We start from the raw sequence: 17,209 nt of genomic DNA, 5'->3' as shown, positions 1-17,209 counted from the left end.
AATAAGGCCAAATGGGGCTTATTTTGGAGGGTCAAAAGAAAATAAGACCTTGTCTTATTTTTGGGGAAACACAGTAGATAGTGGGCCAGAGGGAAGTTAATGAGCTCTCATCTACCACCACAATTCAAGATCCTTTTGAAAGCTCCTGGATGACCATTCTTAATTTAGGCCGATGCGTCATTCTTAGTCTGTCCCACATCTGGTCACATAGACCCCCCCATTAATCAGTAAATATCAATTGTTTCAGAGCATGGGTCCAACTCAAAATTCACTTTTGGAAAACATTCTCATAGGACAAAAATAGCTTAAACTTCTTGTTTGCTTTTGACTAGCTGGAATTTGCAGATGGGCAGCGCATAGGGTTCGTTGGCAGGAAGAGAAGGCCCACATAGCATGACATCATGACACAAACCACACCATCTATGTCACTTGTACATCGATATCATCACGTATTTCAGTGATGGTGAATCTTTTTGGCACCAAGTGCCAAAAAGGGAGCGCACGCTCATGCTCGTCTGGGCCACAACCCAGAAGAGGAGCTGCCCAGGGGGCATGCGCATGCCGGAAAATGAACGTTTTGTTTCCAGCGCATGCATGCGTGCCAACCAGTCTTCCGGTTACTGGCGCACATGATGATCATCTGGCTGGCATGCATGCTCATACCGGAAAATAAAAGACTAGCTCTTCCAGTTTCTGGCATTGCCGCAGGCACAAAAGCCAGCTGATAGTCACTTGCGCATGCGTGCCAAAAACCCGGAAGAGGAACGGGTGACACCACGTGTGACAGGCGACATGGCTCCGCATGCCACTTTGAGCACACATGCCATAGGTTCGCCATCACGGACCTATTTGATGTCTTCGTGAATTCTAAAGGGTGTCCATGTCTAAACTTACAGCATCCTCCTTTGCAATGTCTGGTTTTAAAGACATACAAAATTGTATGAAAATAACATCTGAAAATACAATTGGAAGGTATCTGGCTAGAGCGGTGCTTCCCAACCTTGGAAACTTTAAAATGGGTAGATGCAAGGAACCATGAATGACATGAGGGGTTACTCAGAGTAGTTTCTTTATTGTTGCTCACCTCTAGACAGGAATCTTGCCAGACTAAAGCACAAATCTACATATCTATTAAATATACCCCGTTAAAGTTTAGGGAGAGTTCAGCCTGGTTCTCTTCTTGTACCACAAGGATTTCAGGTTAATCTGCCTTTTAGTTCCTTGGATAAGACCCTTTCCCCTTCCTCCTGTGGGACCTTTCAATCACACTCCATCAAAACAATCCAACTCTAAAGAAGTTTGATTCCCCCTTCTTTGTAAAGAAACAAAATCTGTTTATCCCATACAAGGGGTTGCTCTGTCTGTCTAGGTCTGTCTGTCAGTCTCTCTGTCTACTAGTCTACCACTCTATCCATCAGTCTAGCTGTCTCTCTTCAACCCATTGGTTTAATTTAAGAGTCAGTTGCTTTTTCTAGGAAAAAGAAGGTATGAGTGGAATCTCTTGCTCCAAGGTTTTCATGTTCTCATAGATGAACTATTTGATTCAAGGTTTTGCCCAAACCTGAGAAACCGATTAAGGTTATTCCGCTGCCTTTGGATATTTTCTATGGCTGGTCGGTTTGGGATGTGAGGTATAAGAACTTGCCAGTTAGATCCACGCGGTGTCAACTCATAAAGTTGCCATGGTGAGGAAAGGGGGGGGGAGCACATTCCACGCATACCTTCAACTAGAGGGTGGATCTCAGATTACTACAGCAGACTTGTGAGAGGGCACCTCGTTGGAGAATGTGATTTATGACACAGACTGAGGGGAGGGCAGAAACAGGGGCAAAGTTCCGCCATAATTTAAATGAGGTCAGATCTGACTGCAATGGAGTATTGCCGAAATGGTGTTCCTAATAAATGATTGGATTTCTTTTGAAACTTACTCGAGGCTCATGAATTAATTAGGGCAAATTTCAGGCTTCCTCTGAATCAAGCTTCAACCCAGGGAGCTTGAAGGTCATATTGTGCCTCTTGTTTGGACAACAGTATGAAAATATTTGTTAAAAGGCCAAGGGACTTAAAAACAAACCAACACTTTCTGGTTTAGTCTACAGCCCTGGGATTCTCTGCTTGCTTTCCATCCAAGAATCAAGAAGCAATCAGGTTCAGCTCACTTGAGTTTCTGATCCCATAAATATAACTGTCACTGAAATGAAAATGCTGTTTGTCTCTAACCCCATGCAGGGAGGCTAATACTTTGAAATCTGAAGGGCCAATTTTCAGAAGACTCAACCTTCTCAAACGTAAGAAATGTCCTCGTGTCTTTGTACCATTCTCCTCTGTCTTCTTACCAAAACGGCAAAACTAACCGCAAAATGATTGCAAGCAATCATTCCTTTACACATACGCCCTCCCACAAAAGTACAACAATATTATTTTTTAACCAACAAAGGTCAGTTTAGTTAGCCTTTTCGGATCTCGGGCAAAGTACAGAGGGGCACCCAAGGAAACCTGCTATAAAAGATAGACATCCATCCCCTTTTCAGAAGTGAAATGAAGCAGAATTACATACCATATTTTTGGGAATATAAGACACACCTTTCCCCCCTAAAAGAGCGTGGAAATGTTGGTGCATCTTATAGACTGAATATACAGCCATTTTTGGCCTCCCAAAACCCTGCTCCGCATCCCATTTGTGTGAAAAACGGGATAAAAATGTGCCGTTTTTCGCAAAAAGTGAGGTGTTTTTGCCTTCCTCCAGCTCCCAGAAGCACTTTGCAGGCTTCAGCAGGGCTGGGGGAAGGCAACAATGGCTCCATTTGTGCAAAAAATGACCCATTTCTGCCCATTTTTTGCAAAAACAGAGGTGTTTTTGCCTTCCCCCAGCCCTGCTGAAGCCTGCAGAGTGCTCCTAGGGGCCAGGGAGAACAGAAACTTTTTTTCTTACCTCTTCGAAATCTTGGTGCGTCTTATATACCGGAGAAGAAATTAAACAATTCTTCTGAGATTTTTTTTCTCATTCTACTCTTGCCAAATTCCTAGCTAGTGTGTGAAAGTCATTTTTCCTAGATTACTGTTTTGCTTTAAAATATTATAGCGTAGAGACAATTCAGACGAGCATGTTAACCAGACCAGTTAAAACACTATAGCTTTATCTGCACAATACACTACACTTGCTTATTTTTCAGTTTGGTTAATTTTTGATGGTTTAGCATATTGGGTTAATCATTCATTCATTCATTCATTTCTTCGTTTAGTTTAGATAAAAAACATAGGAACATTTAAAAATAAGCACATCATAATTACCCAGAAAGACTTTAAAGAACAATAAGACATTTCACAGGAGTTCAACCACCACTCTGCCCCAAAGCTTGATTAGATTAATTAGATTTAAAAAGTTGGAAGGGACCTTGTAGGTCATTTAGTCCAACCCCCCCCCCCCCCACCCAAGCAGGAGACCCTACACCATTTCTGACAAATGGCAGTCCCGTCTCTTCTTGAAAGCTTGAGAGTGTAGCTATGTTTTCCATGACATTTTACACAATATCGAGGTGGAATTAGATGAATCTCTGGAGTGTAAATACAGGTATATCCACAGGTATAAAGTTGTATAACTCTATAAAAGGAACTCTCACCCCTTTGATGATTCAAACAGAATTCGGTTTTAAAGGTTTCATGAAGTAGATCAGCCATGACCCACCCAGGTTGAATAACTGTGTCCAATGCATAGTGCACATCCGGAAAGAAAGTTAATTCAATAATCAAGTTAAGCACCTACTCTTTAGTAGTCGAAAGAGGGGAAAAAACAGGTAACAGTATGGAAACGATACGTTCTGCGAAAGGTCATACAAACAACTGGTATAATACAATGGCACAAAACAACTTCAGAGAATTGCAACTTAATCTTTTTCCCCAGCTGAGCACCAGGTCATTTTTTCCCCTGGCACAAAGATCTATAAAGCACAGGTTACCCGTCACTTGATCTAATCCATTTAATTCGAAGATTCAAAGACTCTAAATTAATCATCCTCTTAAATTGAAGAGCAAACTTGTCCCACCAATTTTATCCCCTCCCTCCAGTTTAGAAACAGGCAGCTGAATCTTGAAATCCCTTTAAGTTAGAAGAAAAGGAGGCCGTTGACATTTGAAAGCGATCCACCTCAAGGAACACACCCCAAATTCACTTTCCAGGTAAGTATTTGTTTCCACTTGCAAGGTCAAACTCACAAAGCCTACAACAGTGGTGGTGAACCTTTTTGGCACCGAGTGCCCAACCCAGAACATGTGTGCATGAGTGTGCATATGTGTGTGCTGGAGTGCTGGAAATCCAAACACCAGCTGGCTGGTGCGCACATTCCTGTTTTTTGGGCGTTGTTTGGGATGTTTTCAGGCCATTTTTTGAGCTGTTCTCAGGCTGTTTTCTTGCCCCAAAATGGCCTGAAAATGATCCCAAAATAGCCTGGAAAATGGCACAGAAAATGGCCTGTTTTTTGGCCATTTTAAGGCCGTGTTATGGAGCGCCAGTGCCCATGAAGACCAGCTGGCTGGCGCGCAAAAATGCCCCCCAAGTGGCCTGTTTTTTGGCTGTTTTTCGGGGCATTTTCTGGTGCTCAGGCACCCACAAAGACCAGAACATGGCACCCACGCCCACAGAGAGGGCTTTGCATACCACCTCTGGCACCTATGGTATAGGTTTGCCATCACGGGCCTACAGCCACATGGTAGAGATTTATGATATGAGGAAGCACAGTTTGAAAGAAGAAGAATCACAAACACTTCATTGAATAACTTTTCCCCTCTCTGTCCTTTGTTTTCAAGTTTCAGTCTGATTTTTTTTACCATTTTAAACTTCTGGAATGTCCCAAAACTTCCTAAATCTCATGCGAGGATGAATCAAGATAACAGCATTTTTATGTACAGGAAAGAAGGATCAATGTGCTGAAGACGTGCCATCCCAATATTTCTGTGAGATACTTCACCTGGAAAAGGTTGGACTTGCCAATATGCATTTTTCTTTGAGTGGATAGTTAAAGGTATTGGTAATTGGCCAAAACGAGACCCTTGCGTAATTCAGGAAAATATTGAAAATATAAAACAAGAAATGAGTTGGAAGTTTAAGTACTGTACATGCTTAGGAATTGTGACTGAGCAAGAAAAAGCAACAGATCTATAAGAGCTAAGCAAAGCTTAGAATTTTCTCTGCCCCACCCCAAATTTTATTAACTTTCCTGCCTGAAAAGATAAAAGAAGGAAGAAAGGAAGAATAAGAAAGGCCAGGTTTTCACAAGTTCAGCATTTCTTGACACTCCACTATACATTTATTTAGACTTTAGAGAAACAACATACAGTAATTCGTAACCTGATTAACTTTAAACTTGCAACTTCTGATATGAACCAGTTATTACAAAGAAACTGTCTTTCACTCTGCAAAATCTGGGTGTTTCCAGACCAAAGACCAAGCCTCATCACCTTGCTCCAAATTTGCATTTCACAGGGAGTAAATAAATATTTTTAATAAATCGAATAAATAAAATAACAAGGGGTTCAGCTGATAACGTCCTCTGTCACTCTCCCACTTTCCTATTTTATGCCCCCTGCCCTCCACCCGATCCACAAAGGAGAGAAAAATCATTGTTATAACTTTGAATGATCACTAAACGAACTGTTATAAGTCGAGGACTACCTTTATAGACTCACTTTGCATCTTTTGGGGTGTGGATGAGGATAATTCTGACGCCCAATTTAACCCTGGGTGAAGAAACTAAATATTTGCCTGACTATTCTGTCTCTCAATGCCCCTCCTTCTCTGCATGCCTTATAAAAAGCCCCCCCCCCTCCGGAAATATGCAGGAATTTGTCCACATACTATAATTGGTGGAAAGCTCAAAATGAGTTTCTGGAAATAATTATCAATGTGGCAGTGAGAGAGAAAACTGAGATGTTTGATGTTGGAATCTTCACATTTTCATCCCATTATAATGCATACCGTTGTCTATTGCTGCATCATTTTAAAGGTCTGGTTTGCACGTGTATCTCTGTTTGTATAGTCCTTGGGAGTAGAGCCCCATAGAAATGTTAATTAATAAATGATTGAGTATTATCTACTATGCATTAACAATGTCTTCAACGTATGCCCACTTCTACACTTTTCAATTAGCACTAGAATTAACCTGGTGTTGACTTTTCAGGTATGCGTAGAAGGAAAACACAATTCAATGACTCTCAGAAACAGGCATAACCTGGTACCTGTTCACATTAGTTTGTTTCAAATATTTTCTTTTCCACCTGTTCTGTTCTTTTCATTTGCTTTCTGTCAGCACCCTGGACAGCAGTCTATCTGTCATATCTTCCTTCCCTTCCGCTCACAGCAGAATAAGAATGAAAAATTAAAAATTTAAGGGTGTTTCCCCCCCCTTTCTTTCTTTGAAAAAAAACTGTTGTTCATCAGGGATACCTGGTCAGATATAACCTATGAGAAAGGATACTGGATAAATTCTTGAGTTACTGTAGGGAGTGGTTGAACTCATTCCCTGGGCTAAGACCATCCTGTTGAATTGCAGTGGCTTAAACCCAGTGGTGGGTTTCAAATTTTTTTTGAACCTACTCTGTGGGTGTGGCCTCCTTTGTGGGAGTGGCTTGCCAGCCATGTGACCTGGTGGGAGTGGCTTGCCGGCCATGTGTGTGTTCTCTCTCTCTCTCTCCCCCCCTTCCTTTTGTCTTTCTGTCCCTTTTTCCTTTTTTTCTTTCATCTCTCTCTCACTTTTTCTTTCTTTTTTCTTTTTTATCTTTTTTATTTCTTCCTTTCTTTCTCTTTCTCTCTCTGTGTGAGTCTGTGTGTGTGTGTGTGTGTGTGTGTGTGAGTGGTGGGTTTCAAAAAATTTTGGAACCTCTTCTGTAGGTGTGGCCTGCTTTCCAGGTCCACTGGTGGAACCTTTTCTAACTGGTTTGGTAGATTTGACAAACTGGTTCTACTGAACTGGTGCGAACTGGTAGGAACCCACCTCTGCTTAAACCCAACTCTGGTTGAATAGATAAGGGATCTGTCAGGCCTGGAAGCCATCTTTTGCTTGGGCCTTCAGACCTGCCACACTTAATGTGGGAAATTGGGAAGGAGGATTATATGGAGTATGGGAGATATATATTCATAATAACATTCCTTTCTCAGAGAATCAAGGGCATCTTGCCCTGCACCTGGAGGGGTGTGACTGGGAGGTATCTTCAATTGGTATGGTGCCTGATTGGATCATGTGATGGACATATGGGTGCTGGGCAGGGGCTCGGACTTTCATTTGGGTGGGGAAAAGATTTCAGATTCGGGTTTTCCCAGATGTGCCAATATGACATCTCTAATAAAATGGAACTTTGAGGAACCTCTAGCCTCAGAGTCTTCTTTTGTTGGGGGTGTTACTTGGAACCCTGACATTGCATCAAAGGAAGACATGTGAGTAATGAAGAATATTGTTAGATCCTTCGGGAAAGGACCCCGATGGTGTGGTGGCTACGAACAAAATACAGGAAATCGAAGAACCATGGGAGGAATCATTTTAGCCGGGGAACTACTCACCGTTGTTTCATCTTCATGAAGTACCTGGTCATACCCACTCAGCGCAACACAGAAGATGATTGCCGTGACATCCTCAAAACAGTGGATCCACTTCTTACGCTCCGATCTCTGACCCCCAACATCAAACAGCCTTAAAGAGAAACAAGGAAAACCCTTCATTATTTCATCCTAGCACAAAAGAGTATAAGTGACGTCAGGTTCACGCTTGTCCTCTGAGTGACAGGTCAAGGGCAGCACTCCCAAGAAGAGGCAGGAAGAAGAAAGATGTGGATAAATCAGGGATTACAGATTACAGATGATCAAAGTTGGAAGGGACCTTGTGGGTCATCTAATCCAACCCCCTCCAAGGAGGAGACCCTAGACCATTTCTGACAGATGCTAGTCTAGTTTCTTCTTGAAAGCCTCCACTGATGAAGCTCCCACAACTTCCAAAGGCAACTTCTGTTCCATGGGTTGATTCTTCTCACTGTCAGAAAATTCCTCCTTATTTCTAGCTTTAAACTTTCCTTGATCAGTTTCCATCCATTGTTTCTTGTTCTGCCCTCAAGTGCTTTGGAGAATAGCTTGACTCCCTCTTCTTTGTTGCAACTCCCGAGATATTGGAAGACTGCTATCCTGTCTCCCCTGGTCTTTCTCTTCACTAGACTAGCCATGCCAAATTCCTGCAACCATTCATGGTATGTTTTAGCCTCCAATCCCCTAATCCCCTTTGTTGCTCTTCTCTGCACTATTTCTAAAGTCTCGACAGTTTTTTTTTTACAGTATAGTGACCAAAACTGGATGCAAAGGGGAGCAAAATTAATGTTCACAGAATTAATATGCTTATTCTACATAAACCATTTCTCCTTCTGTTGCTCTTGCCTTTTTCTTGTGTTGGTTTTATTGCAATCTCTTTGTTTGGATGATCACATTGGGAGTTGCTGGGAGTCAGGCAGCATGTACATTTGATCAATTATTGTGATTATTGTTAGATTACAAATGGAAAGGCCATTTTGGGGACCAAACCCCAAAGACTTCATGATTGAATTTGGACCTTCAGGATGACATCTTTAGCCTAGGTCCAAAGCATTTTAAGGCTGACTTGATCAGCTATGAACATTCTGAACTTTCATTTCTTATGAAATGTTCATTCCATAAAGCATTCAGGAAATGGCTTTCCAAACTAGAGGAGGATTTCAAAGTGTTTTGTAACAAGGTGTAAGACAGAGAGAGTGTTTGGTACAAAGCTGCTGGCTAGGAGAACTGCCCCAAAGCCAACAGGATGATTTCCTCAGCTGTAGACTGAGAAGTAAAATACTATCTCAGTAGAAAGTGTTGGACAACAATTTCTGCAAACTTTCCTCCCCAAAATGCAAGGACTCTTTCAAAAACCGCTACACGAGGCAGAGAATTCTGCAGAAACCGAAAGAAACGGAACAAAATTTTCTGATTCCCAGTATTCTCTTTCATAGAAACAAATCATGACCAATGAATTAAGGAACGCAAATATAGATATTTCCGGATGTAAGATATATTAGGATCAAATGTTATTTTTAAAGTTAATGCTTAGGGCTCTTCCTTGCTGCCCCTATTTCCACTTAAACCAATCCAGAAATCTATGCGTGAAGTCAGATTAATTGTGTGCTGAAAATTATCTTGGAAATGGTTATTGGCATAAGAAATCAATTCAAAAACCACATCTGGTTTGACCCAGATGTTATGTGAGATGGAAGTGAAAGGTGAAGTCTCCATTCAGTGTTTATCCAACGGTTTGGTCTAATGAAATTCTTCTAGGTCAATGTTGATTTTTGACAGAAATGTAAGAAGCAAAGTAAAGAACAATTAGGAGCACCCACCTCACCATCCTGGCTCTCAGGTATTAAATACTGTGCGTTGATTATTCCTGGGGAGTGGGGGGATTGCTTTGGTTCAGATGAGTAGGAGGCCCTTAAGGTGACATCTGTCATGGAAGGTAAAAGTGAAGTTTCCTTCTAGTCTAGCTCAACACTTGGTGATGATAAGGACACATGTACCGTAGTATAAGATGCACCAAGCTTTTGAAAAGGCAAATAAAAAAAAAGTTTTTGCACTTTGCAGACCTTCCAAAAATGGCCCATTTTTTTGTGAAAATGGGCCCTTTTTGTCAAAAAAGAGGCATGCATAATCTTTAGGAGGCTTGTAGAGTGCTCCTGAGGGGTGGGCCCCCCAAAATGAGCAAGAAGGGGGCATGCATAGCCTTTAGGAGGCTTATAGAGTGCTCCTGGGGGCTGGGGGGGGCAAAAATGAGCAAAACCCAGCCAGTTTTCCGCTCATTTCTGCCCTCCCCCCAGCCCCAAGGAGCACTCTGGAAGCCTCCTAAAGGCTACGCATGGCCATTTTTGCAAAGAGGGCGGGTTTCGGGAGAACAAAAATGCTGTATCCAGTGTATAAGACGCACTAGATTTTCACCCTCTTTTTTGAGGGGAAAGGGTATGTCTTATACGGTAGTTTTCTTGGCAACAAAATGTGAATGGTTGTTCTTCTTTTATGACTTTTTGGGAGGGGAATTTCGCAGTCTAATTTATACTTGGTTGCAGGAACTGGATATGTTTAGTCTTATGAAAAGAAGGACTAGGGATAACATGATAGCAGTGTTCCAATATCTCAGGGGTTGCCACAAAGAAGGAGGAGTCAAGCTATTCTCCAAAGCACCTGAGGGCAGGACAAGAAGCAATGGGTGGAAACTAATCAAGGCTAGAAGCAACCTAGAACTAAAGAGAAATTTCCTGACGAATTAATCAGTGCAACAGCTTGCCTCCAGAAGTTGTAAATGCTCCAACCCTGGAAGATTTTAAAGAAGTGATTGGAAAACCATTTGTCTGAAGTGGTGTAGAGTTTCCTGCCTAAGCAGTGGGTTGGACTAGAAACCCTCTGAGGTCCCTTCCAACTGTTATTCAATTCTTATACCCCTGGAATTCCTTGGCTTTAGCTACAGCATTTGAAAGTGACAGAGAAAAGAGAAAGTGGGCAACTTCATTGCCTTCTTCCAGTCCTTCTGATTTTACTTCTCTAGCCATTATCTCTGTTTCAAGGCCAGCTCTGTCCGAAGACATTTCCACAGTCATGTAGCCAGCATGACTGTAACAGATGCTGTTACTCTACCACCGATTTGGTACCTATTTAATTTACTCACATTTGCATGCTTTTGAATGGTTAGGTTGGCAGGAGCTGAGGGAAAGGACAGTATCAGGCTTGGAAGCCATCTCTCCCATTGGGCCTTCAGGCTTGCCACAATTTCTACTGTGAGAAAATGGGAAGGGGGATTATATGGTGTATGGGTGAGATATAGTCAAAATAACATTCCTTTCTCAAGGAGTTAAGGACACCATGCCCTGCAACTGTGATGTTGTGACTGGGAGGCATTTCCAGTTTTGGACAGTGCCTGGTTGGATCATGTGACGGACATGTGGGTGCTGGGCAGGGACGTGGACTTTAAATTGGGTGGGGAAAACCTGGAAATTTTCAGATTCTGGTTTTCCCAGATGTGCCAATATGACATCTCTAATAAAATGGAACTTTGAGGAACATCAAGGCTTGGAGATTTCTTTTGTTGGAGGTGTTACTTGGAACCTGACAGATGGTAGTTCAGACAGCACTTAGGTTTTGAACCCAGACTGTTCGTTTTCTAGCCAACAAGCCTAGAGTCTTAACCCCTGAGCTACTGTTCCTCCTTCCAGGATGGAGGCACAAATCAAAATCAAAAATTCCTGACTACCATTCCTAAGTTGTGCCACCAGCTGTGGTCATTTGGATGTAGAGTGTTGACCAGAGTAATTCTGTTGTGTGGGCTTTGTTTTGAGACTCTGGCTGTGGACTTGGTTAATTTAATTCGCACTGGCAGTTTTCAGGAAATGCACAAAAATGCAGAAAGTTTGTGAAATAGAAATATGTGTTTGTTTGTTTGTTTGTTTAAATTCCTCTGGCTCTATCCTCTTTGTACCATAACTACATCTAGCACAGGTTTTATTCCACCTTCAAGTTTGAGAATGACTTTTTGTGGAGTTGTGTAGGCAATTCCTAGGGTTGGGCAAAGCTTTGGATTCCTCAAAAAGACACTACATTGGAGCACAGGGAGGGGAGAGGGGAGATAAGGCAAGATAGAGGGGAGGGAAGGAAAAGGTAGGGAAGTGAAGCGGGAGAGAAAAGTGGGGGAAAAGAAAGAAAGGGATAAGAAGGGAGGTGGATGAGGGAAGGGAAGGAAGAAAAAGAAAAGCCTGGGAAGGAAATAGAGAAGAATGAAAAGAAAGGAAAGAAAAAAGAGGGGAAGGGAAAGAAGAGAGAAGGGAAAGTAAGTAAAGGAAAGGAAGAGAGAAGGGAAGGAAAGGAAAGGAAGAGAGAAGGGAAGGGAAGGAAGAGGGAAGGGAAGGAAGAGGGAAGGGAAAGGAAGAGAGAAGGGAAGGGAAGGAAGAGAGAAGGGAAGGGAAGGAAGAGAGAAGGAAAGGAAGGGGGAAGGGAAAGGAAGAGAGAAGGGAATGGAAGGAAGAGAGAAGGGAAGGGAGAAAGAAAGGAAAGGGAAAGGAAAGGAAGAGGGAAGGAAAGGGAAGGGAAGGAAGAGAGAAGGGAAGGAAGAGAGAAGAGAGAAAGGAAGGGAAGGAAGAGGAAGAGAGAAGGGAAAGGAAGAGAGAAGGGAAAGTAAGGAAAGGAAAGGAAGAGAGAAGGGAAGGAAGAGAGAAGGGAAGGAAAGGGAAGGAAAGGAAGAGAGAAGGGAAGGGAGGGGAAGGAAGAGGGAAGAGGGAAGGGAAAGGAAGGGAGAAGGGAAGGGAAGGAAGAGAGAAGGGAGAAAGAAAGGAAAGGGAAGGGAAGGAAGAGGAAGAGAGAAGGGAAAGGAAGAGAGAAGGGAAAGGAAAGGAAGAGGGAAGGGAAGAAAAGGAAAGGAAGAGAAAAAAGTGACGTGAAGGGAGGAGGGAAGAGGGAAGGGAAGGGTTTAGATGAGCAATAGTGATGATCAACTGAACCAGCCCATGTCAAGCCCCACTTACCATGGCAGCCATTTTGTGGCAGTGCAAACCAAACAGGAACACCCCCAACCCTGCCCACTGGCGAAAGCAAAGGATGAGAGCCACTCCACGCTGACTATCTGTCCAGTCAGGGAGATGCTTTCATGCTACCTGCACCCTCCTCACCTGAAATGGAGGTTTTTGAATGTGAAATGAGTTTCTACAATGCCGGTTGTTTTGACCCTGGTTCGCAGGATGTCTTGCTCTGTGGGCTGGTAGTCGGCAGCTCCAATTCGATCTAAGCAGTCTAGATAGCTGCAAAACGAAAAGACGAAGGGAAGGGATCAGGATAAAACTACGACTTTTATCTCTAGCAATCCTGAGGGAAGACAGAACAAAACATAAATGCCGACACCAAGAGATTTATGACAAATTATTATTTATATTTTTTTATCCCCCCCCCCTAACTTTCCTTTGAGAAAATGGTATCCCAAAAAAGAAATTAGCCCAAAATAAAGAGAGAAAATAGTGGGAAGCAAAAAAGAAAAACTCTGGGGAGGGTTATCCAAAAATATATATGGAAAAGTGAGAGAAAAGATCCAGAAGAAAAGAAATAATACATATAAAAAGAAGGAAAAGAGAAGGAAAAAAAGAGAGAAACCAGGAACAGGGGATTAGTAAAATGAAATGAAATATGTTAATTATGGTAATGCATGTAATTAAGATGTAAGTGAACTATACTAATATTAACAATTGTGCAAATTAATTAAGTAAAATGTTGATTATATAAAAAACTGAACCTGAAGATATATGTTACTTATAGAAAATAGATGGAAATGAAATGATAAATTTGGTTTATTTCTAAAGGAGGGATAAAAAAATAACATGTTTTATGTATATAAAAAAATTAAAAGTTAGAAAATTTGGGAAGAAAATAATACGGATAAAATGGGAGATGGAGATAAAATGCAAAATGAATTATGTATATGTGAAAATGTTAAAGGGGGGAACTGGACAACACTCTGTTTATAAAAGAATTTTAAATATGTAACAAAAAATAAAATAAAAGTTTGAAAAAAAAGCTTTTCTTTGTGGTCTTTCTTCAACCGAAAACCTGATTATCTTAAGGTTTCTTTTCTTTTTGTAAGATTAAAGATTGTTTTGTTTAAAAATAAAGATATTAAATTCATCACACACAAACACACACACACACAGACAGTGTGTGTGTATATATATGAATGTTGCTTCAGATATGGAGGAATTTCTTGAAATGCCCAAGGAAGAATTCAAGATTCGCCTTCATGTACAAAAATGAATTCATTTCATCTTTTTCTTTTCAAGTCTCTTCTAAAAGCCCTCCTAGGATGTTTTTGGATGAATTTTATAATCTTTATTCATTCTTTTCTCAAATAAGATGGAAACTCCCTTTATGCCATAGCTCTTGACTAAATTTTTGAATGTAAGCAGCTTGCAACAAGAGCTCGTCTTTCTATTGTTAATCTGTAAAATGCTATATTGGATATTCCTAATATCTCAAACACAGAAAGAATTGTGCAAAGCATCACATTTGCCTCAAAGTCAACCGAATTGCTATCATGTTTCTTTCTTTTGCTCTCTGTTTATTTCAACTCCAGTTTACATTTTATAATTCACTGCAATAATCCCTAATTTACTTGCTGAATTGACCCACTTCTGATCTTTTCTTCAATTACTGCATTATATTTGGACATAATATACTATTTTATTATATATTATTTATGTTACTGCTGAGTTGAGCACTGCAGGGTGAATCAATAAAATAAGGCAATATATTTCATAGAATAGAATAGAATAGAGGAAAGGAAGAGAATAGAAAATAGGATAGAATAGAATAGAGGAATAGAAGAAAGGAAAGGAAGGGAAGAGAATAGAAAATTAGAATAGAATAGAATTATTTATTGGCCAAGTGTGATTGGACACACAAGGAATTTGCCTTTGGTGCATATGCTCTCAGTGTACATAAAAGAAAAGATATATTCGTCATGAATCATAAGATACAACACTTAATGATAGTCATAGGGTACAAATAAGCAATCAAATCATACTAGAAAACAGTCAATATAAATCATAAGGATTCAAGCAACAAAGTTACAGTGCCTGATGATGTTATCTGGCTGGGTAGTGAAATGTCTGCAGAAAACTCCAACCAAGCTCAGAAAGAACCAAGAATGCCACAGTTCAATCCTAAACTACATATCGTGTGTTCTCTTTTATAAGACAAGATAATCAAAATAAATTTGCCAGACCTGAAATTTGTTCTGTTCTTTCCTTAAACCAGAACATAACGTCTATATTTAAAAACTAAAATGGCAGAGCCACAAAAAAGTAATTCTAACTGTTAACTGAATTCCAACAGGAGCTCTGTGAAATGTAGAGCTTCTCAATCATTCCAAATGTAGAGCTTCTCAATCATTCCAAAACAAATGAATCAAGATTCAAACTAAATCTCCTGACCCACCTGATCGGCCACTGTGATCCACTGAATCATAGAGCTGATGAAGCCAAGAGCTTTTAAAAGCTTCATCAACCAATTCCCCAGCCAGCATCCATCCATTGCTGTAGCCTGCATCTGCTGCTGGCTGAGGGATTCTGGGAGTTGAAGTCCACACTTCCTAAAGTATGCAAGGTTGAGAATCCCTGCTCTAGGATTCCCATCCTTTCTCCCCTGATTTGGCAACCTTGGCAAGTGTAAAACACATTAACAGAGAGTTGGAAGGGACCTTAGAGGTCATCTAGCCCAATGACCCTGTCCAAGCAGGAGACTCTACACTATTTCTGACAGATGGCAGTCGAGTGTCTTCTTGAAAGCTTCCAGTGATGAAGCTCCCACAACTTCTGAAGACAACTTCTGTTCCATCTAGGATTGTTCTCACTGTCAGAAAATTCCTCCTTATTTCAAGGAAAATTTGCCTACAATTCAAGAATGGACATTGAAAGTCATAAATTTAGCCGAGATGGCTAAAATATCTGGATATCTTAAGGACCACTCAAACAAAAGATATAAATGAGACTGGAAAAAAATGGATTGATTATATACAAAATAAATATGGGACTAAGAAATTCCAGATAGCTTATGATTAAGATCAGGAATGATATAAATTGTTTAAAGTTAGCCTAGCAAGGAGGAGCTAAGTTCAATGTAAAGATGTTATCAATTTTTTATTCTTTTTTCCAATATATTTTAGACTGTTTTTGTTAAAGATTTATACCGTGTATGGGTTCTGGGAAGTCGGGGAGGGAAGGCTGGGGAGGGGTTGGGGGGTTGGGGGGGAGGGAGGGATGAATATGAGGCTTGACGAGGGGTGTTAGATTTTAATGTAATATGATTGCACATGTATACTGGTCTTCTCTTATTTTTTCTTTAAAACTAAGATATGTTAAGTATATTGATATGGAAGCATAAATACCATCAATATAGAATGGAGTTTACTCAGAAGCTGAAATACACCATTGAGAGGAAGAGTGGGAAACAGAAGAGAGAAGAAAGATAGGAAGAGAGGGATGGGAGAGAGGGTAAGGGGAGAAGATGAGGAGGATAAGGAGGAGTGGAATGAAGAGAGAAGAGAAGGAGAAAGGAAGGGGAAGTAGAGTAGAAAAGGATGATGGAGGGAAGAAAGGAGGTAGGAGAGAGGTAGAAGAAAGAGGTGTATGGAGAGCAGAAGAGCTAATAATGGGTTTTTATCTTTCTGGGCGTTGATGACAAGAGGAACTGATGTAATTACTACTTAATACAATAGGATATTGGCTATGTAATAGTATACATGTGATTATATGTTATGAAAGTGGAAAATAAAAAAAAAGTATATTTAGAAAATTCCTCCTTATTTCTCCTCAAATATTGGAAGACTGCTATCCTGTCTCCCCTGGTCTTTCTCTTCACTACACATACTCAATTCCTGCAACCGTTCTTCATATGTTTTAGCTTCCAGTCCTCTAATCATCTTGGTTGCTCTTCTCTGCACTTTTTCTAGAGTCTCAACATCTTTTTAATAGTGTGGTGACCAAAACTGGATGCAGTTCTCTAGATGTGGCCTTACTAAGGCTTTATAGAGTGGTATTAATATCTCCCTTGATCTTGACTGAATCCTTTCATTAATACAACTTAGGATTGCATAAGAGTTGAAACTTCAACTCCTGTAAAAGGTGGCAATCCAAATACATTTCAGAGACTGCATGGAGGATCTTACTCTGCACGAATGTTCTAAATCAAGGGGTGCAGAAGACATTCACAGCTCCAAGAAATGAAGCATAAACCAGAAAGTTATCAGCCTTTTAAATATTGCCCTCTTAAAAGAGAGAACATTGGGCACTATCTAACAGAATGAAATTTAATGGTGAAAAAAGTAAGGTTCTACATTTAGGCAAGAAAAACAAAATGCACAGGTACAGTATAGGTAATACCTTGCTCAATAGTAGTCACTTTGAAAGGGATCTTGGAGTCCTAGTGGATAATCATTTAAATATGAGCCAGCGGTGTGCAGCAGCTGCCCAAAAAGCCAACACAGTTCTAGGCTGCATCAACAGAGGGATAGAATCAAGATCACGTGAAGGGTTAATACCACTTTATAAGGCCTTGGTAAGGCCACACTTGGAATACGGCGTCCAGTTTTGGTCACCACGATGTAAAAAAGATGTTGAGACTCTAGAAAGAGTGCAGAGAAGAGCA

At 40.8% G+C, this 17,209-nt stretch overlaps 1 protein-coding gene across 1 annotated transcript in view; it reads right to left on the bottom strand.

Moving 5' to 3' along the window:
* Positions 1-17,209, bottom strand: part of LOC116517945 (guanine nucleotide-binding protein G(o) subunit alpha) — a 203,880-nt gene that overhangs the window by 7,216 nt on the left and 179,455 nt on the right. The window contains exons 5-6 of the mRNA XM_032231138.1: positions 12,691-12,819; positions 7,550-7,679 (exon numbers count right to left, since the gene is read on the bottom strand). Of these exons, the coding sequence (XP_032087029.1) occupies positions 7,550-7,679; positions 12,691-12,819 (259 nt within the window). The remainder of the gene's footprint in view (positions 1-7,549; positions 7,680-12,690; positions 12,820-17,209) is intronic.

This window comes from Thamnophis elegans, chromosome 14 (genome assembly GCF_009769535.1).
Source record: "Thamnophis elegans isolate rThaEle1 chromosome 14, rThaEle1.pri, whole genome shotgun sequence".
Classification (NCBI taxonomy): Eukaryota; Metazoa; Chordata; class Lepidosauria; order Squamata; family Colubridae; genus Thamnophis; species Thamnophis elegans.
This window is presented reverse-complemented; position numbering and strand designations above follow the sequence as displayed.